This window comes from Schistosoma haematobium, chromosome 1, assembly GCF_000699445.3.
Source record: "Schistosoma haematobium chromosome 1, whole genome shotgun sequence".
NCBI classification, from domain to species: Eukaryota; Metazoa; Platyhelminthes; class Trematoda; order Strigeidida; family Schistosomatidae; genus Schistosoma; species Schistosoma haematobium.
In genome coordinates this window covers 64,894,648-64,921,685 of record NC_067196.1, presented here as the reverse complement: position 1 = coordinate 64,921,685, position 27,038 = coordinate 64,894,648, and the positions used below count along the sequence as shown (strand labels likewise).

General features: G+C 36.8%; 1 protein-coding gene across 1 annotated transcript in view; it reads right to left on the bottom strand.

Moving 5' to 3' along the window:
* USP18 (ubiquitin carboxyl-terminal hydrolase) overlaps window positions 1-18,147 on the bottom strand; it is a 29,635-nt gene extending 11,488 nt beyond the window's left edge. The window contains exons 1-15 of the mRNA XM_051209373.1: window positions 18,024-18,147; window positions 17,865-17,986; window positions 17,704-17,823; window positions 17,096-17,210; window positions 13,990-14,104; window positions 13,305-13,371; window positions 12,554-12,611; window positions 12,299-12,411; window positions 7,976-8,081; window positions 6,658-6,931; window positions 4,664-4,863; window positions 3,696-4,023; window positions 1,867-1,955; window positions 652-1,055; window positions 8-164 (exon numbers count right to left, since the gene is read on the bottom strand). Of these exons, the coding sequence (XP_051074826.1) occupies window positions 8-164; window positions 652-1,055; window positions 1,867-1,955; window positions 3,696-4,023; window positions 4,664-4,863; window positions 6,658-6,931; window positions 7,976-8,081; window positions 12,299-12,411; window positions 12,554-12,611; window positions 13,305-13,371; window positions 13,990-14,104; window positions 17,096-17,210; window positions 17,704-17,823; window positions 17,865-17,866 (2,148 nt within the window). The 5' untranslated portion in view covers window positions 17,867-17,986; window positions 18,024-18,147. The remainder of the gene's footprint in view (window positions 1-7; window positions 165-651; window positions 1,056-1,866; window positions 1,956-3,695; window positions 4,024-4,663; window positions 4,864-6,657; window positions 6,932-7,975; window positions 8,082-12,298; window positions 12,412-12,553; window positions 12,612-13,304; window positions 13,372-13,989; window positions 14,105-17,095; window positions 17,211-17,703; window positions 17,824-17,864; window positions 17,987-18,023) is intronic.
* Between the last annotated feature and the right edge of the window lie 8,891 nt (window positions 18,148-27,038).

Genomic DNA, 27,038 nt, shown 5'->3' with positions numbered 1-27,038 from the left:
TATTTACCTTTTCACTTTGAAGACGTTTATAATATGAGGAAGACAAATGATTAGTTTTTATAAAATAGTCCAATTCTTTAGATAATTCTTTAATTGCATTTTCAACTTTTAATAATGCGATATTTAGTGTAATACACTTTCGACACGGTTGAAATCGATTAAACCTTGAAAACAATTATTAGATGATAATAGACTTATATAAGGAAAATAGATTTTCATAAAAAAGAAGTATTCTAGAAAAGATATTTTAAGTTGTATCATGTTATAAGGATGCTTTTCTATTCTTAACCTGTCAATTAAAATGAACGAATATTTTAAGATCTTAATAGGCTACAAAATAATAATCACTGTAGTCTGAAAGCACGACACAACCTAGAGCTTGAGCGTCCACACGCGAAACCACAAGTCCAGGGTTTGAGTCCCGTGCGCGGGATCGTGATCGTCCCATACTAGGACGAAACGGCCGTCCAGTTCTTCCAGTTTTCTAATGGTGGTCTAGCTTAGATCGACTCGTGAATCCAACTGTTAAAAATACTACAATCCCCACAATTCCCCTTACTGAAAATAATGAGTTTTTAACAAAAGATTACTTGTACACTATGAATAACAATAATAATAAAGATGATATCGTTATAAGACAAAACTGTGTACCTATCATCTTCAGATTGAATGGCATCAAATGGTTTTGGGAAGAGAATCTCAATAAGCTTTTTAAGACCTTCGCTAGAAACAGCTCTGTATGAACCTGCAACAAGATCTGTAGGAGCATGGCCATGTGAACAGGTGCGTAAGGTATAAGATGATTGATTTGATAAAGAAGAGGGAAATATGTAGTCTCTGAGTTTTGAAAGCGATTTTATCTGAGCATCAGTTAAGCATGCATCTCCCAATAACAACGGATTATTAAGGCAATCACATAACCACGATGTTGATACCAAAGATACATTATCGAGAGGATTTATTGATATCGAAGTACTATTATTCGGTGATGAATTGATAGGATCAGGTAATTTCAGGTTGGATAGTATTTCAAGTAATTGATTTTTACGATTTACCTGTCAGAAGAAGAAAATTGTCGTTATGTAGATAATTGAGGAATACTGAACATTATCTTTGTAAAATGGCAATCGTTACAAATAATCCTAATGGTTTATGCATTTCTCTGGAAAGACAAATAAACACCAACCTGTTATTAATTTAATATATATCCTAAGAATATTGCTTTGCAAAGTAGGAAAGCATATCACAACTGTTAAAAATAACTCGCAAAACCACATCTTTACTTCAATATGTGAAGCATGAAATCACAAATGTGCTCAATGAATCGAAGTTGATATCGGTAATTAAGCAGTTAATGAAATGACAGTGTTACTTACTAAGTCCATCGATGCTGAAATCTTCAAAAGTAACACACAATTAATGATAGTCACTATTTTCTTGTAAAATACATATACTAGGTTCTTACTTTCTACTATTTATATGAGCACAGAAGCATATTTATGTAAAGTTTCAAAATAGCACGGAATAGCTATGCATTCCAAGGCAAATAAAGACAGATAAGAAAACTAGACTGAAGTTTAAATGATAATTAAACTAATATTTATTTGAAATGTTTGGTACTTTAAACAATAATCTTTACTTATTCAAATTGATCAATTCATTAGGTACAAAGAAATAAAGATTAAGATTAATACATTACATTCTATTTAGTCATGATTTATATTTCTTTAGACATCTAATTTCTCATAATACATTCGTTGGCGAAAAAAATCCGTTCGCTGAATTTCGGGTTTTGAATTTTCTAATAAGAAACATAAATTTATCAACTAACATGTATAGCCAGGAGAAAATTTTGCAATAACATACTTTATTTTGTTGTTCAGATAGAAGCTTTTGTTGTTCAGTTAAATTTACTTCTTCAATTGTTTTGCGTAAGTCACTAGGAACTGTAATATCTATAAGGAAAGAAAAATGGAAATATACAAATAATTATGAAATTAGTCAAATATAAACTAATTTTAATTTATACATTAATAAAAAATTCAAAATAACTAATAGTAAATTGTTATTATGTCATTTATGTAAAATTATCTTTTAAGTGCAATACGGACACTTTTGTAAAACACACTTTCTTAGTACACACCAAGTAGTCTGATGGTTACATTTTTTCAGTTCTTGAAAGATATTTCTTTTAAAAAAATATTCATTTGCCAGGCACAGATTACTGTACTCGGCTTTGAGTCATATTCTAAATGTGAGGGCTAGAGTGAAACTAATCAGTTGCTGAAACCGGAGTAGGTGGAGCGCGGCTCAAACCCACTTCATAGTGACTGAAAGTCAACCGCTCCTGAGGGATATGACTTGCATTGTGGTTAAAGATAGAATTAGTGACTACCATATGGAATCACCTGAGTATACGTTCTCTAATTATGTATGCTATACTTAATACAACGTGCCAACATGCACGTCACCTTGATAAATCTTAGGTGAACAAAAAGAAATTGAGCGATAAGTTGTAAACATATAATGACTAAAGTGAAGTTTTGTTTACGAAGCACTATTCATAACGTAGGAAATAATGATATGTATTGAGAACTACTAGTCTATTTTGACACATACCTAAAATAGTAAAAGGAGCTAAATGTAGCAAACACCGAAATAACTGAAACTTCAACATTTATAGTTGATAGGTCGTTAAGTTCGTTTATAAGTTGATAAGATTGCCCATGAAGCGAAACTGTGTCACAATAATTTTTGAGTATAACGAACAATCTTAACGTTAATACATCAATTTCATATGACAAACCATAGTTTAAATTTGTATAGTTCGTAATCTCCTCAAGTCACGAATGGCACGTGTTATGCAAATAATGTGACATCTTAACAATGTGTGACTTTTAACAGACAATTAAACTGACTTTGAAAAGCGTAACAACACCCAGCTTAAATGATACGTAACTACAAAGATACTTATGTTTAAAGTGTTATGCTTAATTTTGTACAGAAAATATGCTAAAGAACACTCGGCTTATTCGAACATAAGTAATCTATATATTTGAAAACTTAGTTTGAAATGGCTATGAGTAAAACAGAAAGGTATTACTAACAATCATGTAAACTCAAATATATGAGATACAGAATTATTCGTAGAGAGTGAATCACTCCTATATTTCGATAACTACTGCCATCATTCTTTTACTTTCCGAATACTTCTTCTGTAAATATACATTATTTTATATTTGTGATATTTGATTCAATTATGTGCTCACCAATGACTAATTTCAAGAGATGATTCCCCGAGGTTCTAGTGAGAATCCATGACCGGTGGAGTTCAACTATTTCAGGTGTGTGGCAGTTAATTAGCAATGAATGAAATTGAGAGATGGTTGTGAAATAACACAAATAAAATAAGATTCAAAAGATAAACAAGTAGATGTTGATTCTGTTATTAAAAGGTAAGGGCCCAGTAGAAGGCTTGTATGTCCTGGGTTCGACCACCGTTAAAGTTTTGGGTATATACTGCTAAGTCTCACACTAGGACAGGAACAGCTATCTAAAGTTATTTGATTTTTAATGGCTGTTTTACTAATGTCAGTTAGTGATGTAGTTGAATCTATGATGTACATAGAAACTATGAAAAGAATTCACATAGTAAACATCAATTGTTATACGAAAGAATATACGAATTATACTACCTTCATCCATATTACAATTATCCACCGATTCATAAAATACCATATACGCATTAGTTGAACTATGCCATAAATCGTCTTGTGACATACACTTAGAAGTTGTAGAATCTCTACTTTCATTAAGGTCAGTGAAACTAAGATCATTTGAGGAAGTATCATGACGAGGTTTTTTGGCTGCTCTACGACTAGAACACTTTTCAGAAGATTGATCAGATTTAGTAAGGTTTATTGATGAATCCGATGTTTCAGTAGTGGCTAGATAGCTTTGCAATGATTTAGCTGATCCGTTAATTTTTGCTAATTTAAATTGATTTGACGGTACGTTGAAGACCTTGAAAAAAAAACATACGTTCTGTATTCATTATATGAGAGAATTGAAAATGAAGTAGAAATTGGTGTAAAATTTGGAAAAAGCTTATTTAAATACATAACGAGTGCACAGAGTGAATAATTTGACGGTTGAAACATATGAGTTCCAATAATTGAGACATATTATTAAACCCGAAAACGTATTATCTAACCTGGAAAAAGAAAATCGCACCCTTATGCTGAATAAATGGGAACTGCACCTAAATACTGAGTTCGTTTGCTGGGCGCTTATTTAAACCGTTAAAAAAGTGCATTAAATGTGTCAGATTAATATGGAATCCAGTTAAGATACTAAGTGATTTAAATTGAAATAAGAAAAAAAGGTGAATAACTATGTCTGTCGATATAAGTAGTACGTAACACCAATAGGAAGTGGAAAACCTGGCAGCAGAAGACTAAGCATATCGAGCTGAAGAGAACAAATACGGATATAGAAGTGAATTGCGAATTGAAAGAATCGTACAGAATGTAAAGGACAAAAGATAGAAATTTAGAAATGAAGTATTTAATGTATGCTTTCCACAATTTACCAAAGAACTCAATAATTTTGTGTAAAATACAAATCAGTCGTTCCCACCTGTGTTCTTGTTCACAACACTTACATCTATATCATTGCAAACACTCCAACATTCATTTGATTTTAAAGGAGGATCATCTTCAGTACTTGATTCTGTGTTTTTATCACCAGATAAATTGATTCTTTTGTAAGAATCTCTAAGAACAGCTATATAATGTCCTGATGTTGGTTGGTTGCCAATATGTAAAAGTACACCACAGAGACGATATGCGCGATGACATGGATCTGAAATAAATATAAAATTACTATATAAATGGTAGTTTATTAGCAGCAAACTCAATATTACACTTAATCAGTCATATGCAATATAGAACTTGACTTATATATGTGCCTTGAATCAAGTTCTCACACGACATTAGCAGAAAAAGGCTGAACTTAACAAGGCAAATACCAGAGTAGAAGTAGTAACAGTATCAGTAGTAATAGAAACGATTAGGTATAGGAGGGGAAAAAGTACAGGGTTTCGAGGCCCAAGAGGGAAACGAAGAAACAGAGCTAATGCATCAGTGCCATTGAGGTAGATGATGGCTGGGGATATGGACCACACAACACGACCATCTCGGTCGATGAAGATTCACAACTTCGTCAACCAATTTCTCGTATTCACTTAGTGCCCGATGTCTAGCACACCACTGCCCACTTAGCTGTCCCAAAATACACGAGCGATGGTTTGGAGACATTTATGAAAGGATATAAGTAACTTAAGAGTATCCATTCTTAATGGTCATGCTCCACGCCTATAAAGTAGAACAGAGCGAACTGTTGAACATTAAAATCATCCTTCGATTGGTAGATGAACATTTCACCCACGCTACAAATGGTGCAGCTTTGGAAAAGCCAGATGAGTTTTCAGGATTCATGCCGAGATTTCGTTAGACATCAACCCACAAGGGGTGACAAGACCAATATAAGTGAAACGAAAAATGAACAAGTACATTGAAAACGTACCAAGCATTGTTAAAATTACGTGATATTTAATTTATGAAAAGTAATCCATTTACGAAGCACAGATTTATGTACTTGATATTGAGTTACAGGTTTTCTACGATGTGAGAACTAGGGACAATAATGTCTAGCCATTGACATCAAATTAAGATTAACCTGGTCAGAACTTGTTACTCTATTGTTTCAAAACTCAGTGATTTGATAATTAGATTATTTATTACAATTTTAGTTAAATAATTTAACAAAATTTTATTATTTGATAGATTTCTGACTAAGGAAACTAATAAAATAATCAACATGTTCTAAGTAGTATAAAATTTGTGAAAACAGGTATTGTGCAGGTGCACAATAAAATGTTAACAAAATCTACCACAATGGCAATTTGACGCTTTCATCTATATTTTGTTGTTAAAATTCTATTGTACTAACTTGATGAGTATGATAAGAATAGAGAAATAAGATGGAAATTACAGGTTTGATGGATTGGCATCACCATCTACGGTATCTCACATGATATCATACATTATGGTTTGATTTTAAGCTACTACGCAGCAGGTTCAAAAGCTGCTCCAGCTAATATGGTTTGGAAAACCGAATAGTATCACCAGCTCTCAAACCTACAGTGTAGTTCAAAGTCAAGTACCTGGTTGATGAGTTGATAATGATGATAAATTATCTACATGTATTTTTCCTGTATACTAGAAGTTAATGGTTACGACTGGTTTGTCAAATACAGGTTTATGTACACGGTTTCGGGCAACACTGTTTGTATATAACAGCCAACCTAAACCGAAAAAAGTGGAGCGGGGTTCAAACTGGTGATGTACTGGTTCAAAGCCAAGAAACTTAACGAACTAAGCCACCGCTCTATATGAGTCATGTCCATATTTTTAACTTGGTTATTAATATTGTAAGGATTTGATCGAACGCTTCTGACACAGACACATAAAGTCGTATTATTTTATATTTAAATTCCATTATAATGCAAAAATTGGTTTAATAAATAAAAAGTATGTCATTTCAGTACTTATATATATATATACAACTATTTTATAAAACGACAATAGATAATACCTGAATCTACACTCAAACATTCCACAGAATGTTCACAATTCAGATGTTTATTACTTTTTGGATTTTCAACAACTTTTGTCAACTCAAGAAGATCAGGCAGACGAATAGAAGCTTTATACTTTTTACGTTGACCAGTGTTTGAATCGTAGGTGAATCTAAGCAACTGAATGCATAACAATGGTGGAGCACGTGTTATATAGGCTCTCCTAATACCATCTCGTTTACAACCACACTGTGAACAAGCATACTGATTGTCGCCAACTAATTGTTCTTCCTATAGAAAACAATAAATATGATGAATTCAGTAGACGGAAAAACAGCCAACGATGACGACATTGAATTAATAAATTAAAACAATAAGACCAGAAAATAGGCAATCGAGGAGAGATTAACTTTACATGAACATTCATTCATCCATGAGAAAATATGCACATACTCATAGAGGGCCATCATTTTTTAAAAGTTTATAACCATTCATGGTGGATTCGGTAACTTATCAAGTTAAAGAGCTTTTTGAGGTAATCTAAGTGGAAAGCCTCAATATTAATCAATGATAAAAACCGATTTCACTCGTTATTTGGAATCCTCATCTAAACCAACGTAGGACTTCTTTAAAAAGGACATATTCAGATGAAAACCGTGAATATCTTCAAGTTACACAATAACAACAATATTTGGTTTGTTCAGTATCATAAGTCTAAATACACAAAAGGATTTTCAGCAGAAAATATGCAAAATTGCAACCAAATTCCCGTTTTATAAGCATTAAGTTTGTGAATATTAAAAAATATGTATAAAAAGTCTTTAAACATCCATCAGAATGTAATTATATTCAACCACATATGTCTATGATCAGTCTTGCCTCATCGTACCTCTTTTTTCATCGCTGAATACACTTGGCGTACGAATTCCATGGTAATCATCTCTCGTTTCTCCGAATAACAGGGGGAATGGAACATAGTGGAATGCGTTATCCGCAAATCCGGAAGTTCCTGGATCCGCATTGCTGAGGAGTCACAAACTAGAACGATACAGCTGCACTATTGTCTTATCTCGATACATTTTTACTGAACTAATAACAAGATATAATAAAGAGCAATCCATATATATATGCTAGCAACCTTGTAGAGTACATGGAATATGATAGATTCCTAACAAAAGATATCAATAGGGTATACTTTCGAAAGAATGAACTTTATGCTTTTTGTGCAAAAGAATCTTAATTAGCAATCAGAGGATGACTTTACTTGACCCATGCATTTAATCACTGCCAACTTAAAGTGTTTATATATGTAGCTAAGATAAAAATAAACATCACCTTTAAATAATCCCGTATACAATCTGGAAGTGACTTTGAAGAAACTTTCAATGATAGTTCTAAAAACTTTGAAGGTAACCGAGATGTGAAACCGCATTTCAGACAGCTAAAAGCAAAAATAAGTATAGAGAGAAAAGATCTAATTGGCTAAAGTAAATATCATACAAACGACGTTATGGAAAGGTCAGTTGGAAGCGTTAAATACACAATATAAAGATTAATAACAGGGGTAGCGAAGTTAGAAACTTACTGATCATTAGTTGCATTACTTAAATACAATCATAGAAGCTTAAGTGGTGATAACGATTTTGTTTACACTTCACTTATTTTTGGAATTTTCTTGTATCACTGAAAAGTTTTCATACAACTTGGTTGCAGGATTATATTGAAAATTGCTCCAGAGCTCAGTTGTCAAAAGCTTGGATCAAGGATCATTTTAAGAACAGAGAAAACCTGATCAATACAAAACGACACCAAATGACACCAAATTCGACCAAGCATGAAAATATCTACGACAAGAATTATTAGCAATGAAACAGAATCTCGGTAACCTAAAAAAATACAAGTTATTGACAAACATAGGAACAAAAATCAAACCAATGGGAGATACAACCAAAACAAAGAAGTAAACAATGACAAGTTTAAGGTCAACAAAAAACAATCAACACCGAGGTGTACAGGACAAGCTGTGAACCACATGTAGAGAAATTCGAACACTTCACTTCTACCTGAAGTTTGTGCTGATGCTGTCGTTCAGAAGTACTATGAAAGTTCCACGACCAAACCATCCAGATCAGAGAACAAAACTCCATAAAAACCATCCACCTTGGCACCAAATCTTCTCCACCATCTCAAATTATTAGCAATAATTCAGTGATAATCTGAGAAGCAGCAAAAATGACCGTCGGAAATCCTTCAGTGCCATTAGAAATTTAGAACTAAGTAACCAGCAGAATAACTTTGTCAAAAGATGTCTAAATTATGTAGACTAGAGGATGTAACAACAAAAGAGGACGAATTCAACATCAATTAAAGAGGCGTTACACCAAACAGTATTCCCATCTACGCATTTGTGAACATAGATTAATAATCAAACTCCAAGAAATATTATCCGTATTGACAACCACGCACAAACGTTTGGGCAGCAAGATATCACAGATTTTGCATAGTAAAACCAAAAATGATAGAGAAACGATAAGAACGTCGAATATAATAAATAACTTCAAATTAATCTCCGATCAATCAGTATGATGACTTGAACCACCTATCAACAAACTATTTGGAAATAAACCGTTTCCCAAGAATTGGACCCGAACAAGCTTGAAAAGGATTTTTTAAGACGCTACCCCGAATTTTTAAAACATCCTTACATAGCTAAACTCCGGGCATCGTAAGTTGTATCTCTAAGGCCTGGTTTTCAAGATCATCATTAAATTTCTAAGACTACCTACATGTTTCTCACTGTATTATTGTCGACAGGGTGGTAATAAAACGCCTGATTTATTTGTGTTCTCAATTTTTAGGGGCTGGGTCAGAGAGTTAATTGGACAGTAGTGCAAGGTTTGGCTGAAAATTATGTGCGTCATTATATCATTATTTCAAACTCAATAGTCTACAACTAGGTCATAACAGATAAAGTAAAGGTTAATCAAGAACAGGATAAAAGACCGTTCTAAAGAAACAGACGATGAAAATGCAGACACACATGAACATTAATAAAACTTCTGAGGTCAGCCAATCAGAAATAATATTATTGAGGCAAATTGATTTGATAATTGTGCAGATCTTCCTAAAACCTGCTTCTATTAGAGATTGGTATTGATGATATTATCTAAACTAAAGAAAGCTTAACAACCAAAATTTTCAGGTTAAACGTTGACGTATAATCTAAAAATTATATTCCATTCAACCCTGATGTTCATTAAATATAAACTTCATCAGGCATTGCTATAATGTCCTTACATTCAATTACCATCTTCGAACTGTAAATTAATGTTAAAGGATAAGTGAAAGCCTGTGTTTGTAGTCAGCTTCAGCCACAAATAACTGGAGGTAGTCAAAAGGTTTGAGTGTCTGGATAAACGTACGTGCTGATAATTTATATCAGGTGAAGTCACAAAGGCATATGATAATTTAGACTATATTTAATCCTGTCGGAAAATTACTTTGGATGTAAAATATTGGGTTAGAAATGAACTTGGTTCTGAACGCTTATGAGACAGTGTTTTAAAATTGTTGTTCGATAGGTTTTATTTTCAATTACCACAGCCCCAATATTATTTTTGATGCTTTTACACATACATATATCAACACGAAACTGAGTAAGAATCAAGACAGCACGTTACTAAAACAGTAGCAATTACAGCAGATATTAATAGTAGAATAGTATTCAAATAAACTGAATGAGGCGTGTTTAAGTACAAAGGAAAGAAGAGAAACAAATTGGTGCGATTCCCGAAGTTCATGGAAAATAAGAATGGATTCGTATTGAGTTTCCATCATGTCGTTTAGGATCTTTAACCGTTAATGCCAAACCAACTGCTGGTCCCAATCCAGAGACTTAAACAATAAGTGTATGGGTAATAAAAAATCGACTACTAACTCTGAGAAATTCAAAGACACTAAACAACTTAGTTGTTTCGATTCAGTAACTATTCTACTTTCACAACGCTAACACCAGACTCATAATGTTTACCTTACAATTGAGCCACATAGCATAGAGAACGAAAACTTTGACAAATTCATCCACCCAGGCAACAACTTTTCTCCTCCATTTCAATACTTTACCATTTCACCAAGAAAAAGTACACCATTAATCCATAGAATTGGGTCACCATAAGATTGCACACTGATTTAACGGTCTCGATAGTATAATTGTAACCTCAAGTAATACATATAACATTAAATCATACGATACCTTCACAGTTCTGACTGTAGTTTGTCGAATTATTGATTAGTAAATTTTCCAATAATGAAGGATCTTTGAAAAACAGGAAGAGACGTTGAATAAAGTCGCCCAGTGGAGAACATTTCGCACAGAAATAAAGAATGCATGAAATTAAACACTTTTTAAAGAAAAATATCAACTACGCAGATCGATGATGGACAGAACAACTAACCACCAGTGCATATACTCTTTTATCCTCTTCTCTACTGCTTAAATCAATAGTGTAAACTACTATTATTAAAATTGTAGTGTTTGAATAGAAACAATAGATTGTAGTTAGACGAAATGACAATCTGTTAAGTGTGTACTTCTTTCATGATAGTTTGGTCAGTAATCAGGAAAATATTTATTTGAAGCAAAAGAAAAAGGTAAAACGACAGATGGATTATAAGAAAAAAAAGCATGCACACAACTGAGGAGGAGAAGGATATCAACTTTGAAATCCTTTTGTTTTTTTAAAAAGGATAAGTATGACATCAATAAGATAGATTTCGTTTTGTCAACAAAGTGATATACATGAATATTGACAGTTTGACATAATTATTTAGTATCTACTACTTCGAATAAAATTCAGTTGTAAAAAATCTGGGAAAAGTTTTACTAAAAAAGAATGATTTTATAATTAGATACATATACTTCTATCAAGAAATGAATATAGAGAGAAAGATATCTCTGTGATTAAGGAAGGGAACAATTATAGCTAGTTAGATGAACTTTAGGAAGTTTATTAAGTCAATGACAGCTTAGTTATTTCACGAATAAAAACAACCATTTTCGTTTAGTCATGATAAACATTACAACTGAAAAATCGGTCATAGATAAAGTTTTCCTTACTTTCCGTCTGTGAAACCTTCTAGTCTCAAACAACCAAGAACTAAGAAATACCTACATGACAAGAAAGCTATCTAGGGTTGACAGTAATATAAAAGGGTTTTTCATAATCGAAGACGATTATATGCATCAACAAATAAACATTGACAGCTTCGAAATGAAATATTTATGAAGTTTCAAAAGGAAACTGTGACCAAGTAGCAACGAAGGTAGTTACTCTTCAATGTCTTTGGATGGTAGTCAAGTTATATTAGAAATTGACTGAACCTGATAAATTTTGGATCACAACTCAACGGCGAAATGGTACAGGTCAACTGTAGGAGTTATAGACTTCCTTTAAGGGAGCCTGAGAATTAACAACCTTCCAATGCTTCCTGCTCTACAATAATTTTCCCAACTATCAGTGTATGAAGAGAATTAACAAATGCAATAAACTTAGTGTTACCACCACTGTTGCTATTACTATTACGAATACTAATACTGATTCAGTCTGCGTAGTCATTGAGGAATAAGCCATAACAGTGAAATACTGATGTATCACTCACCTATTTTCATAAATATATTCTCCTCTAATCAAGTCGTCAATAACAGATACACCAACTTGCTGGAAACGTGCTTCTAATAAATTCATAAATAAACAATGGAACTCAGGAGCATCCTGAAAAAATTAACACAATTTTTAAAAAATGCAGCAAATTCGTTGTTTGGAAGAATTTAAATAAGAAATTACTGTGAATTGTCAGTAATGTCTTATGCGATTAAAATCAGCATGTATATACCGCAAACATGTATTTTCTTACTTGTTGCTCTGTATCACACAACCGCAATGCTTCAATCAAACCTCCTGGATCAACAATACTAAGAAATGAAAAAAAATACAAGGTGAGTGGTAATTAATGTCAATCACTAATAAAATGAATAACACAATGCCCACAATGTCTAAAAAAAGGAGGAAGTTGAAGTTGAAAAGTTCAGTGTTTGAATAATTAATAGCTTATGAAGAGTTGTTCAATTTCAAACAAGAAACAATGTCGACTACATATATAAACAATAAAAAGGAGAAATATTGAAGTATGATTTCCCAACACTGACTGCCATTGACCTCATTCTAAACAATTCTATTAGTAGTGGTTATAGATACATTTGTAAACTCATAGTTGCACATCAGTTCCTTTAAATGGACAGTTAATTGTTGAAGAATAAAAGCCTAATCGAAATGTTATATTTATTAGATGTGTATTTACGATTTTTGAACTACTTATGACACAACGTATAATTACCGCCAACTAGAAAGATGATGGGGTCCCATAAAATCGAGAAGCGAAGCAAGCAGGTGATAGTGATAATAAAATGTTTAACGTCCGAATCAAATATTTCTGTTTTCACCCTGGATTTTTCCAACTTAAAATCCACCAGTTACAAATATCAGAATCTAAAAAGTGGAATGTACAAACACACTTTGTGTCGATATACATACACACATATATTTAAATAAATATGTGTTAAAACAGAGAGAAATCGCTTCAAAGTAATCTGAATAAACAAATTTACCCTGAATTGTTTAACTGAAGTTGACTGAATATTAATTGTAGCTGGTGTATTATACCGGTTTCGTCAGCTGTAAAATAGGATAAACAAGTAAACAAGTCAATTGGTACTGAATAAAACACGAAGACAGTTTATTTTTATCACCGATTGATATCGACCAGAAGACCATAGAAAATAAAAAAGGCATTGAAAGGTTTGTTTATTGTTGTTTAAGGAGTCTGGTTTTCCATAGTTTTTCTACTAATGTTTATCTCTAAATTTTAAAAATCTGCGTAAATGATATTGTATAAAAGTGTTTTTATTATTTACGGCTGATATGTTCAAAATAATTAATTTCATACCTTGAAATTGTCATCAGCTACGAATCAAATATCCCGATGCAGATGAAAACTATTACTTTATCTCCTAATTCCTAATTAATTTTGACCAAACAACCAATTATAGATACATCTAGCATGAGTGGATCTACAAAAGGAAAGGGTTCCCTTTTGTATGGAGCTGAAGATATGGATAAACGATTTTATTTAAACAAATCATAGGTAGACTAAGGTTATAATAGCTCGGTCAGTAATAATGGGAAACTTGAAACTCGACCTAAGTAATTATTGAGATATTTCAAACAAAACAAGTGGACAGTATAAAACACTGGGGTTACTAATGCACAGAACTTTATGAATAAATAACCCACCTTGTGATGGGATATCATATATTGCTTTTCGAAGTTCCTTGAACCGAAAATAAAGCTGCAAAAATGCATTTAAGTAACACGTACTCCCATAATTCTTCAAACCATTACGGCTATGCTAAATGTTTAAAACAGAAGAACATTGACAGGAAAAAATACATTAAAGATGCATATTATTTCACACTCCAGTTTATTTTAATCAGAGCTAAGATAAGAACGTGAGTTTTGTAGTAAGCTTCAAGGTCTTACCAAAAGAATCAACTCGGAACTTATTCACAGAAAAGTATGGATATGAAATGTGGCGCGACCTCGAATGGATTTTCAAAGTATTATGTACGGTCAGTTTATGTGCATGAATCAATGTGTGGAATAAAAAATAAATTAAAATACCAGAATGATTAGATGCGTATACATTTGGCAATAACATAAAATTGTAATTCAGCAACATCTTACAAAGTTGTTGACTAAATTAGGATATATTTACTGTGAGAACTAGTGTTATCATCTGACTTCCTGAATTTATTAATTGTAGCAAATACAGGCAAAATATGCAGGAGGAAATCAAAAGGGACAGGACTTCAAACAAGGAGGAAGCCTGTACACTACAACCGTCGGATGCCGGCCCAGTGGTCTAGAGGTTAAGCGTTCACTTGCGAGACCGAAGGTCCTGGGCTCGAATCCCACGTGCTAGATCGTGGATGCGCACTGCTGAGGAGTACCGCAGCAGGACGAATCGGTCGTCCAGTGCTTCCAGGTTTTTAGCGATGATCTAGCACTGGTCGATTCATGATCTCAATCAGAAAGGAGAGAATTAAATCTAAGGTGAATGAGATGCTCACGAATTAGAATGATTACACTAACATCATTCTGACTGGTTTGAAAATATATAGGTCACGGTCCCTAACTTATGATTTTAGAAAATCATTGGGCCCAGCCAAAACCCTAAATTTTCTTGAGTCAAAGGCTAAAGTGAATGACTTTATAGTGACCTTAATAACAATTGATTACTTCGTTAACTGGATTAGACAGTATATTCGGAACTATACTTTAATCCTAACATTGTTGTTGATAAGATTCAACAACACCTGAAAAACACTGTGAAGCTGTGGCTGAATACTTGTAACCCATGTAGACTTTATTCTCCACATCTCGGTAGTAGTTTGTTAAAAACGACTACTGTACAGTATACATTTTCTTGAATAAGCTAGACATTGTTCGAGTGCTATGAATGACGAAAGATGTTAAAAAGCAAATGTTTATTAAGAGTTCATGCTGGGATTTTGGTCAATCAAATTTTGTTGGGGCTGATAAAGTGACTAATTCATGTTATTATTATAGATTCTTCTTACAAACCAGATTTAGAAATAAGAAACAATATGATTAGTACCAATTAAGGTTAAAAAAAGTCGCTTTATTGTTCCTAACATAGGTGTGCACTTTGACTCGCATTGCTAGTTTTGATTGAAAACATTTAAGGACCTTCTACATGATCGAACAAAACTAAGTCTAGTATTTAAAGTTTTCCATAAAAATGATTAGCTATTCTTCTCAAACAGACAGGTTATAGACTATATCTAACCTTTCATTCTTTTTTTGCACAATATATACAATTTAGAGTATGTTTAATAAGACTGTATATTCATCACACTACTCAAAAACGCTGGTTTTGTTTCCCAGTTTTAGTAATAGTTGAAAATATATAGGGGGTAATATCACTGACACAAATTTCTTAACTAATAATTCATACAAACAGCAACCAAGGACGTAAGAAAGGATTATTGGAACAAGTGTGTGTGAGAATCACAGGTGTTAAGCCCAGGTAACGACGCAAGTTGGTGAAGCGGTTGAGTGTGTCGACCGATTCACTTATCTTGGAAGTCTCATCAGCCCTCGTGGTCTGGTGTTTGACGAAATCTCAGCACGGATACAGAAGGCTCGACTAGCTTTTGCCAACTTGCGTCATTTATGGCGTAGGCAAGATATCCGTCTATCAACCAAAGGACGGTTTGCTGCACAGCAGTTCGTTTCGTCCTATTTTATGGCAGTGAACCATGGCCGGTAAGAGTAGAGGATATTCGTAGGCTACTAGTATTTGATCATAGGTGTCTTCGAAACATTGCTCGTATATCCTGGGACTACCGAGTAAGTAATGTAGTTGTTAGGAAACGGGTACTAGGTAAGGATGGTAAACCAATTGATGAAGTAGTGAGACTTCATCAGTTGAGATGGCTGGGACACGTGTTACGTATGCCCAACCACCGACTGCCACGACATGCGATGTTTCATGATATAGGTGTAGGATGAAAGAAAGCTAGGGGCGGCCAGACAAAAACATGGCACAAATCCATGAAGTCACTGACAAGTGAACTGAGTCATGTTGGTAAGTGTGGACTAGCTAGTTGGGATCCGCGAGATGATAACAACCGATGGTTGGAGACCTGAATGACATGGCTCAAAACCGTTTGCGATGGTGCAGGTGCATCCATTCTTTGTTCTCACAAATTCTAATCTGAATTCTTCATGTCCCTTTTTACTTCTTTACAAATGTTTCACTGGATTATAATCTTTGGATAACATCTTCAAACCCTAGTCTTCCCGATTACTGCTTATACTCTTATTACCTCTACCACTACGGGATTTGAATCGACAACTGCATCTCTGTGTCAATGTGGTGTGGCAACTCGAACTGATGTACGTGCGTACGAAGTTCTACGTTGTTACTGACTGACTGACTGACCAGGTAACGAAAGCCTTTACTGCCAGTTATGCATAAAATATGTTGGCCAAACCATACTATGTGGGGAAAAAGTACGTGTTCACTGTAAAAGCTGTAAACTGAACATTTTTAGTCAGATACAACCTACTTTGACAATAAATGGTGGTTTTAACTGTGAATTCGCAAAGCAGTAGCAACTTTTCGAATGAGTTTATTTTAGGAAGCCTACAAGGAATTATGTTAGATATAAGCACAACTTCGATTATCATGAACATAGTTTCTAGCTCGGAATAGTTAGTAGAATATCAAACAAATAAGGGGAAAGGATCTACACCCTAAGATTATGCTTTGTCGTCACATGGACTCAAAAAATTCATGTAATAATAAACTTACCGTCAGTAACTTTTCAACAGGAGACTCTGGTTCAGTTTTATCACATGTTTCTTCGTTCAGTACATTTATTTTGAGTAAGCCATTTAGGCAAGAAGATAAGTATTTACATGTCGTTCTGTTGAAGAAGTGAAAGATATAATTGAGCTAATCGGGAAACGTTAGAGTACTTATTTATAGGAAAACATATCTAGATGACAAGGGTTTCTAAGAACTAGTAGTTTCACCAACGATATCTGCAGTTTTCAGCATGGAAATTTGCGAGTAACTCATGTGGTTATTTCGAGTGTAACAGTAGCAATCTACCAGGAATGTTTACAAGGATCAGACGAACTGTACGGAAAGCAATGTCACTTTTACTTATGTCTGAATTAGATCTCAGAATTAGGATATACAGGTTACGAGCTACGTCACGCATCATGATCAGATCCTTATTATCACTCAGATTGCGGGTTACTATTTCAATGCTTCCATGAAGACTGCATAAATCAGGATAACCTGGACGGTTAGTGTGATAAAAGCTAACTGGCAGCATCTTAGCTCAAAAGTTTGACCCAAGTCAACATGCATTTGTGGACTATGTTAAAAACATACATCGGCCTATGACTTACTGGCAATTTCCAAAAGAACACGCAGGTTGATTAAATCTATATACTGTCCGTACAACATCTGTATTAACAATGACAGGAGCGTTTTCAACTTTGTTCCATAAACACTGAAGGTGGTGTCTCCTAAACCATGAAAAATAGTCAAAAATATGAAACAAACTCACATTACAAAACTTTCTGTCTATATTTTAGTCGTAGGGAAGATGAGTTGTCAAGAGGTACGTCGTTGTCAGGCTATTTGCTGATGTGTACGTTCAGTATTCTCCAAGAGAACAAAGGAGAAATTCTGGCTATTATTTGATGATCAAACAAAATTTGCTTACATCTGGTAACAATGAAACTATCCAGCGATAATATTGACTAATTCCCTGTATTTCTGATGCAACCTAGAAGTCCATATGAATCAAATTGTAGTGTCTCAACCAAACCAATAAGCGCGCCGACCTTCGAAGTCGAATGCAAGGTTAGTTTCGAGTGGATTAAGGAACTGAACTATTTTCTACGACCCTCGGTTGACAGACATAGCACAAAAGATCTTTCTGAGGATGGGTATTTTTAGAAGTATGTCAATGATATGAAATAATGTAGGAACGAACGGTGAATTGACTATGAAAATAAATTTTCCGTGTGATTTCGTATATTTTATCCAGGCTAACCTCGTTTAAGATATAGTGGTTTTAAAATGCCGAATACCAAGATAGAAGAATTTATTTCAGACATAAATCGTGCCTACAGGTGATATAACGTGCAAACCGGAGGAAAAATGTGACGACTCATTTTATTTAAATCATGATTTAATATTAATGGGTGTGAAGAGTACAGGTAAACATGTAGACACATACGTGCTAACATACACACGTATAGATTAAAGAAAGATTTTAAAATATAGGGTTGTTCATATGTCTAAAATTAGGATAAATCATTTAAGCGTTAGTAGACGGCAGTGTTAGATAATTTGTCTGCAGTTTCTGTAACAATTAAACATATTACTCACTTATTTACGCCTGTTACTCCCAATAAAGAATAGGCCGCTGAACAACATTCTCCAACCTGCTCTTTCTTGAGCCTTCCTTTCTAGTTCTATCCAATTGTTGTTCACACTTCTCATGTCTGTTTCCTGATCGTAACTGCTACCTTGAAGTGGTGGTCGGGCTTACCTATCGTGACGACCCAAACGAGCTATATTGGCTGGAACATATGTCCCTGTAGGTTCTACCATACCACGCAGGTTGACTGAAGAACGGTAAGACAAAACAGCAACTCAAGGTTTGAGGGCGAAGTAATACTGCTGAATGTAGAGGGGTATAATAACAGAAAGGTGTTTCCCTCGAGGCAACTAGCATCTGCAGTGATGCTGCCTTCTCACAATGAAGGAATGTGTTGGACTATAAAAATACTACAGCTAACCTTACCTCACAGATTTCAGTCTTTGGCGGTAAGGCCAGAGACAAAAAGGCTGTGCGCGACCGGCCTCAAACAGTTGTCCCTTGGGTTCTGTGATCACGCTCCCAGGTCGTTAAGACCAACACAATCCAACTTTCTTTTCAGGTTCCTCGAAAAATACCATTCTACGTTGTGGGAAGCCGGGAAGTAACACCAGCCCTCATACCCGTAACAACACACGAGACCAAGTTGGTCACATTCAAGTCCTTCCTACACCTCCTGAAAACTCTCCTATCTCCACGACTAACCAATATCACGTTCATTTTCACCTCGCACCGTTAGTGCAAACGATTCGAGTACGCGGGACGTTATTCCTGGTCTCCTGAAACCACGCTCTAAACTACATATAGTAGCTTTTAACGTCCGAACACTGTGCCAAATAGGACAACAAGCCTCCTAAGCTAGGACTTTAGGATCTCTCACCATCGATGTGTGCCGCGTCTCTGAAAGGCGCATCGTCACTAATTCGACTCACCATATCAAAATAAAGAACATCGCCGATCAACACTACGTGTATCTGGAAGCCCTTATCCTGCTGCCCGTAGCCTCGCTGGTGTAGTTATAGCATCGACTACTAGGGCAGAACTAGCTCTCTTAGACCGAATTCAAGCAGACAGTCGCTTGTGCGCTGTCCGACTAAACGGAACAGTAAGGACTCGGAAAGATAGGGACACTCGTCATTGCCTATTCGTCGTCTCTGCCTACTCTCCCACTGACTGCAGCTCAGCTGATGTAAGTGATGATTTTCACAAAAAGCTTTCCGACCTTCTCCAAAACGCTAAGCGCCCCGATGTAGTGGTAGTTACTTACTTACGCCTGTTACTCCTAATGGAGCATTGGCCACCGACCAGCATTCTCCAACCCACTCTGTTCTGGGCGTTCTTTTCCAATTCCATCCAATTATTGTTTATTTTTCTCATGTCTATCTCCATTTCTCGGAGTAATGTGTTCTTTGGTCTTCCTCTTTTCCTTTGGCCTTTAGGATTCCATATGAGGGCTTGTCATGGGACGCAGTGCGGCGCTCTCCTCAATGTGTGTCCTATTCACTTTCAGCGCTTCTTCCTAATTTCTTCCTCCGCTAGGATCTGGTTTGTTCTCTCCCACAGTACGTTGTTGCTAATAGTGTCCGGCCAACGGATCCGAAGTATTTTGCGTAGACAACTGTTAATAAACACCTGTATCTTCTGGATGATGGCTTTCGTAGTTCTCCAGGTTTCTGCCCCATACAGTAGAACTGTCTTGATATTTGTACTGAAAATGCTGACCTTGGTGTTGGTTGACAGTTGCTTTGAGTTCCAGATGTTCTTCAGTTGTAAATATGCTGCTCTTGCTTTACCGATCCGTGCCTTCACATCTGCATGCGATCCACCATGTTCATCAATGATGCTGCCCAAATACGTGAAGGTTTTTACATCTTGAAAATCGTCTCCGTCAATTGTGACTGGATTGGTGCATGCTGTGTTGTATCGGAGAATCTTGCTTTTCCCTTTGTGTATATTGAGATCTACTGCTGCTAAGGCTGCTGCTACACTGGTCGTTTTCTCCTGCATTTGTTGTTGCGATTGCGATAGAAGGGCCAGATCATCTGCGAAGTCTAGATCATCCAACTGCATCCTAGATGTCCACTTTATCCCGCGTTTCCGTTCAGATGTTGACGTCTTCATGATCCGGTCGATCACCAGGAGAAAAAGAAAGGGTGGGAGTAAGCAACCTTGCCTGACACCGGTCTTTACCTCGAACGAGTCTGTCAGCTTATTGTGCTTCTTGTGGCCCAGAACCTCATGACATGTTGAAGTGATTGCCTCTTTGATGCTCTTCCGGTTGCTCTCCACAGTAGTTCTTTCTCCATTGAGTAGATCATGAAAGGTCTGGAACTTATTGCTGAGGTCTATCTTGAATTTGTTGAGTTTGTCAGTATCCCAGAGAAAAGCCGTATTAAACTTCTGTGATATTGTCCGCCTCGTTGTCCAGTACTTCTTGAGTTTCAATTTCATCTTGACGACCAGCAAGTGATGATCTGATGCTATATCAGCTCCTCTCTTGATTCTCACATCCTCTATAGTCCTCCTGAACTTTTTGTTGATGCAGATATGGTCGATTTGGTTTTGTGTAGTGTGATCCGGTGAAGTCCATGTGATGTTGTGAATGCGCTTATGCGGGAATATAGTTCCACCCATTACCAGTTTATTGAATGCACATCGGTTTGTTAACCTCTCACCATTTTCGTTCCTTTCTCCCAGTCCGTGTCGTCCATTCCAACCTTGGCATTGAAATCTCCAATCCGAGTGGTCAAGTCCTTTGTTGGACACTTCTCGACGATTGACTGCAGCCTATCGTAGAATTGATCTTTAGCGTCTTCATTGTAGTCGTTGGTAAGCGCATAGCATTTGATGACGTTCATTGAAATGCCCTCTCTCTTTGTTTTGAAGGAGGCTTTGATGATCCTTGGTCCATGAGATTCCCATCCTATAAGTGCATTTTTTGGTTGTTTGGACAGCATCAATGCAACTCCTTGTGTGTGTGGAGCATTTTCTTCATCATGACCAGAGCATAACAGAAGCTCCCCTGAAGCTAGTCGTTGTTGTCCAACTTGAGTCCAATTTGTTTCACTGATCCCAAGCATCTCTAGGTTGTAACTCCTCATTTCTGTAGCGATTTGGAAGGCTCTCCCAGTGTCGCACATTGTACGAACATTCCATGTACCTAAATAAATGGTTGCTCTGGTTGTCAGAACGGTCATCGGCCTCGTAACTTCCGAAGGAACTCGGCTTTCATCATGTGGCGTCATAGTTCTTCTAAATGAAGACCTTCTGACTCCCAGGGCAGAGTTAAAAAGGTTTAAGATAATTTTTCTGGTTGGCGTTTATTAGCGAGTTAGTTTTCTACGGAATAAGGTCGCTAACCCCATGCCCAACCCTCCTCCTTTATCCGGGCTTGGGACCTGCAGTAGCCCCCGGGGGGACTCCAGGCGGAGTTATGTAGTAGTATTTGCTGGTGGCTCTATTGTTCAAGTTGGTACACTAAGCGCAAAGAAAAGACACCTGGATGGATTTTATGCTATCTTGGTTCAAGGAACAAATAATCGCGACTGTCTGTTGCCGCTATGCTCAGATAACCGCCTGTTTCTTGCAAATACTGACTTTAAGCATAAGGTAAAACATATTTTGACATAGAGACCTCCTAATTCTTCCCAACGTTGGACCCCACTAGATCACATCGTTATCAGCTACCGATAGAGGGGCTCGATAGAAGGCTGTCGCTCATTCTGGAGCACATGCTTAAATTCAGATCATGCTCTAGTATGAGCGCGTATTTTTCTACGTCTTACTGTACGTAGGAAAGACGCTGCAAGGAAACTTCTTAAGGTCCTACCTAATGATAGCCAAGCTAAGAGTATATTTCAGGAACAACTAGGAAAACAGTCGGACAGCCATGCAAGTGACACTCAACCCGAGGCGTGTTATGATAATATGATATGATGTCCGAAAAGTTATGAAATCAGCAGTGATATCTGCCAGTAAGGTAAACCATAAAGTTAGGGTGAAACACTGGATCTCAGCAGCATCTACCGCACTCATAGATGCTCGGAAACTCATTCCATCTGGCTCTGAACATAATGAAGAGCAGAGTCAGCTTAAGCTCAAGCTGACAAGAAATCTACGCAATGATCGTGAACAGTGGTGGGTAGCGAAAGCAAGAGAGATGTAAAAGGCAGTGGCAATAGGTAATAGCATAAAACTGTTCAGATTTGCCATGGAAATTGGTATCGGAATCCAACTGATAGAGAAAGAATCTCATAGAAAGATGGACATATTATACATTCTCAATCCAGGAGATTGAATCGATGGGCGGAACACTTTAGCGATCGGTTCAACTGGTCTTCAGCCACACTTCGGTTTCCCAAGATCTCCAGTCAACCTGAATGGCAAGTTAATGTAGGTCCTCTCACTCTTTATGAATTTTAAAAAGGTATAAGAAATCTGAAGCGAGAGAGAGCAGCAGGCCCTGACAGGTTTACTCCTGAAACTTTTAGGATATTGGATCAGTATTAGCAGTGAGATTAACTGAGCACTTAGGTAGAATTTGGAAACTGGACGTAATCCCATCTGACTAATCTCAATCACTGATTGTGCCAGTCTATAAGAAAGGAAAAAGGTCCTCTCCTGACAATCACAGAAGAATCAGTTTGACTAATATAGTGTCTAAAATATTAGCTTCAATAATACTTCGACGCCTAACCAAAGCTCGTGAAGAGCAGACTAGAGAAAACCAGGCTGGCTTTCGACCTCAACGTGGTTGTATAGACCAGATATTCACACTACGTCAGGTCCCAGAACATACACACAAATTCAGACGCCCCACAATCGTAGTATTTCTCGACCTTAAGGTGGCATTTGACTCTGTTGATCGTGAGGTTCTATGGCATTGCTTGTCATTGGCAGGAGTACCGAAGAACTACATTAACCTTGTAAAGGCTCTCTACTCGAACACAACTGGTCGAGTGAGAGCTTATGGCGAACTGTCATCAGAATTGATTACCACAAGTGGTGTTCGTCGGGGCTGTTCACTCTCTTCATTCTTGTTTAACTTTGTCGTTGACGTGCTTTTAGAGGTAACACTTCCCTCATCCAAATTTCCAGGGGTTGAACTTCTACCAGGAGATTCACTTGTTGACTTGGAATATGCCGATGACATAGTTCTATTTGGTGAAGACGCTGACAAAATTCAGAGTCTTCTGACCACTCCAAGCAACAATGCAAGCATGTTCGGGATGCGATTCTCCCCCTCAAAATGCAAAATGTTGCTTCAGGATTGGGTTGCATCGACACCCGATCTAATGATAGGGAGTGAAGTAGTTGAGCGTGTCGACCGATTCACTTATCTTGGAAGTCTCATCAGCCCTCGTGGTCTGGTGTTTGACGAAATCTCAGCACGGATACAGAAGGCTCGACTAGCTTTTGCCAACTTGCGTCATTTATGGCGTAGGCAAGATATCCGTCTATCAACCAAAGGACGGTTTGCTGCACAGCAGTTCGTTTCGTCCTATTTTATGGCAGTGAACCATGGCCGGTAAGAGTAGAGGATATTCGTAGGCTACTAGTATTTGATCATAGGTGTCTTCGAAACATTGCTCGTATATCCTGGGACTACCGAGTAAGTAATGTAGTTGTTAGGAAACGGGTACTAGGTAAGGATGGTAAACCAATTGATGAAGTAGTGAGACTTCATCAGTTGAGATGGCTGGGACACGTGTTACGTATGCCCAACCACCGACTGCCACGACATGCGATGTTTCATGATATAGGTGTAGGATGAAAGAAAGCTAGGGGCGGCCAGACAAAAACATGGCACAAATCCATGAAGTCACTGACAAGTGAACTGAGTCATGTTGGTAAGTGTGGACTAGCTAGTTGGGATCCGCGAGATGATAACAACCGATGGTTGGAGACCTGAATGACATGGCTCAAAACCGTTTGCGATGATTCAGGTGCATCCACTATTTGTGTTCTCCCAAACTCTAATCTCCTTGTCTCTTTCCAAATTGATTACACTGGATTATACTCTTTAAATAACATCTTCAAACCTTGGTCTTTTCGATTACTGCTTACACTCTTACCGCCTCTACCACTACGGGATTTGAATCGACAACTGCATCTCTGTGTTAATGTGGTGTAGCAACTCGAACTGGTGTAAGCACGTACGAAGTTCTATGTTGTTGATGACTGACTTTTATGAACAGATTCTGTTTTGTCGAGTCTCACAAACCCATCGCATGAATGTGATTTAATGGGGACTGCGGTTACACGGCTCTTTGAATGAGTAGTGATATCGCACCGAAAGAAGTAAAGAAATTTGCGGATTTACTGTATATGTTAGCCTACTTGCATACTTGTTAACACACTTGGTATGCAGGTTTACATAAACTATGAGCAAATATACATTACATGCACACGAGTTTTCCCCCCATGCGTCCTATAGCATACACATAGGCAAATTTACCCACTTGTGAGGGTAGACGTTCACCATTCACGAAGAAAACGTATTCGGCACACCAGACTGTCTCTTACACATATGCATTCCATTTACACCATGGCTATCACTCCAGCATTTCCTTACACACATAAGCACAAGCACTCTATCATGGGAGATTGTTGGTCGCCCCATTGCAGCATTTGCTACCACCTCTTATTATGTCTTCGACTTGATAGATACGCTACTGATTTTGTTAGATACAGGGCAGATATTTCGCAGCTCAACGTTTCATTTTTACGAAACCAAACGTCAATACGCTTGGATTGCGTAAGTCCGATGACTTCTGCAATTCCCATACCTGAGCACACACGACGGGTAGCTCGAGCGGTAAAGTGAGCCCCGAGTATACAACTCAGGATTGATCAGTTGCAACAGAGTGGGTGACCAGTCCGATCCCTGCGACTGCCCAAGTTGGCTAGCAGGGTTACCCCCACTATCCAACAACGCCACGAGGCCTTATGTCGGATACGCTGCCAACCGATAAGTCAGTCGTTGGTTTAGAAACAGGCACATGAGGGTGGTTAGCATTGAACGTCGAAGACTGATAGAGCTATTGATTTTGGGGATTTACTTTCCGCTACAAACTGGTTTACGGAATGACGGTCGGACTTCTGGGAGAATTTGCACGTCCTTCATCTTCTCCATCGAATTTGGATCCAAACTATTACGCGAACACGCTTACAAACGTTCTTCGTCCAGCTATACTGGTTTTTCACTCGAACATGACCAACTGATGTTTGTGTCCATTTGATCTTACGATTTTAGACACTTTTACGGACGTAGCAACTCATTATAGCAACCCCTGAAAACTCGATACGAAGTATTCTTCAGAGTCCCTCAACCTAAAGAAAAATATTATATCACTGATAGAAACGGAACTAAAATTAACAGAACTGAATGGTCGATAACAACTTAACTAGGAAAAAAACTTTCTTCTATACCTCGCTGGTATCCAACAACCCGCCTAGAACACCTTACTTCAAATAAACCGTGAGGTTGTCAAAACATTTACAGGGCTGATGGAAGTTGACAATTTTGAAATCTTATTCTTTTTTTACCTCGTCTGTCGTGTTTTACAGCTATTCGGTTGCATTTGGGATTTACGTTGTGCCGATAACGAAGAAGTCGAATTTTTAAAAAAATATGTTTAAATATTCATGTTTTTAAAAAGTAATCAAAGAATTTTAGGTATCTCTGTACGTTAATTTTCTATAAAAAAGTTTTGAAAGCTTTTTGCACTGTGTGGCGTTGTACATGTATGCATATGTACCAAGATTTTTCCCATGTTTTGCTTGCCTACGTATACACAAGTGTGCATTGACATGCAATAACACATTTACTTTATTTTTAAGGATGACTGGGATAGATGAAATACAAAAAAGTAAGATGAACCAAACTTATCCTTGCGCCTTTCTTATTATTTCATTACCTGTAGTACCGTGGTGTAGAAAAAGACCACTAGAAGCCTCTGGACAGAAGAAGCTATCGCAAAATTGACTAGTTATGAAAAGCCCGTTATGTTTAAACTTCTGGCTGTTCATATCCTTGAGTGATGACATTACAATAGGGGGGGGACTGAGTTGTAGCTGCCAATAAGTCCTCAAAATATGCAGTACTGTAAGCCGTTGACGATGATTCTGACCTCAATGGTCTTACTGGACACATCTTAGGTGAAACAGTCATACGTCCGCACCACAGCACAATAAGGTATGTTGAGCTGCGCATCTCTTACAACTACTGGCCAGATTCGGCAAATTTCCAAATAAAGCTTCAAGCTCCTTCACCGCTGAATTATGACTAGATTGTGTCGATTTCCCTTGGCCTAATAAGTGTAAAGGACGAAAGCGCAGTCAAAACCTGGA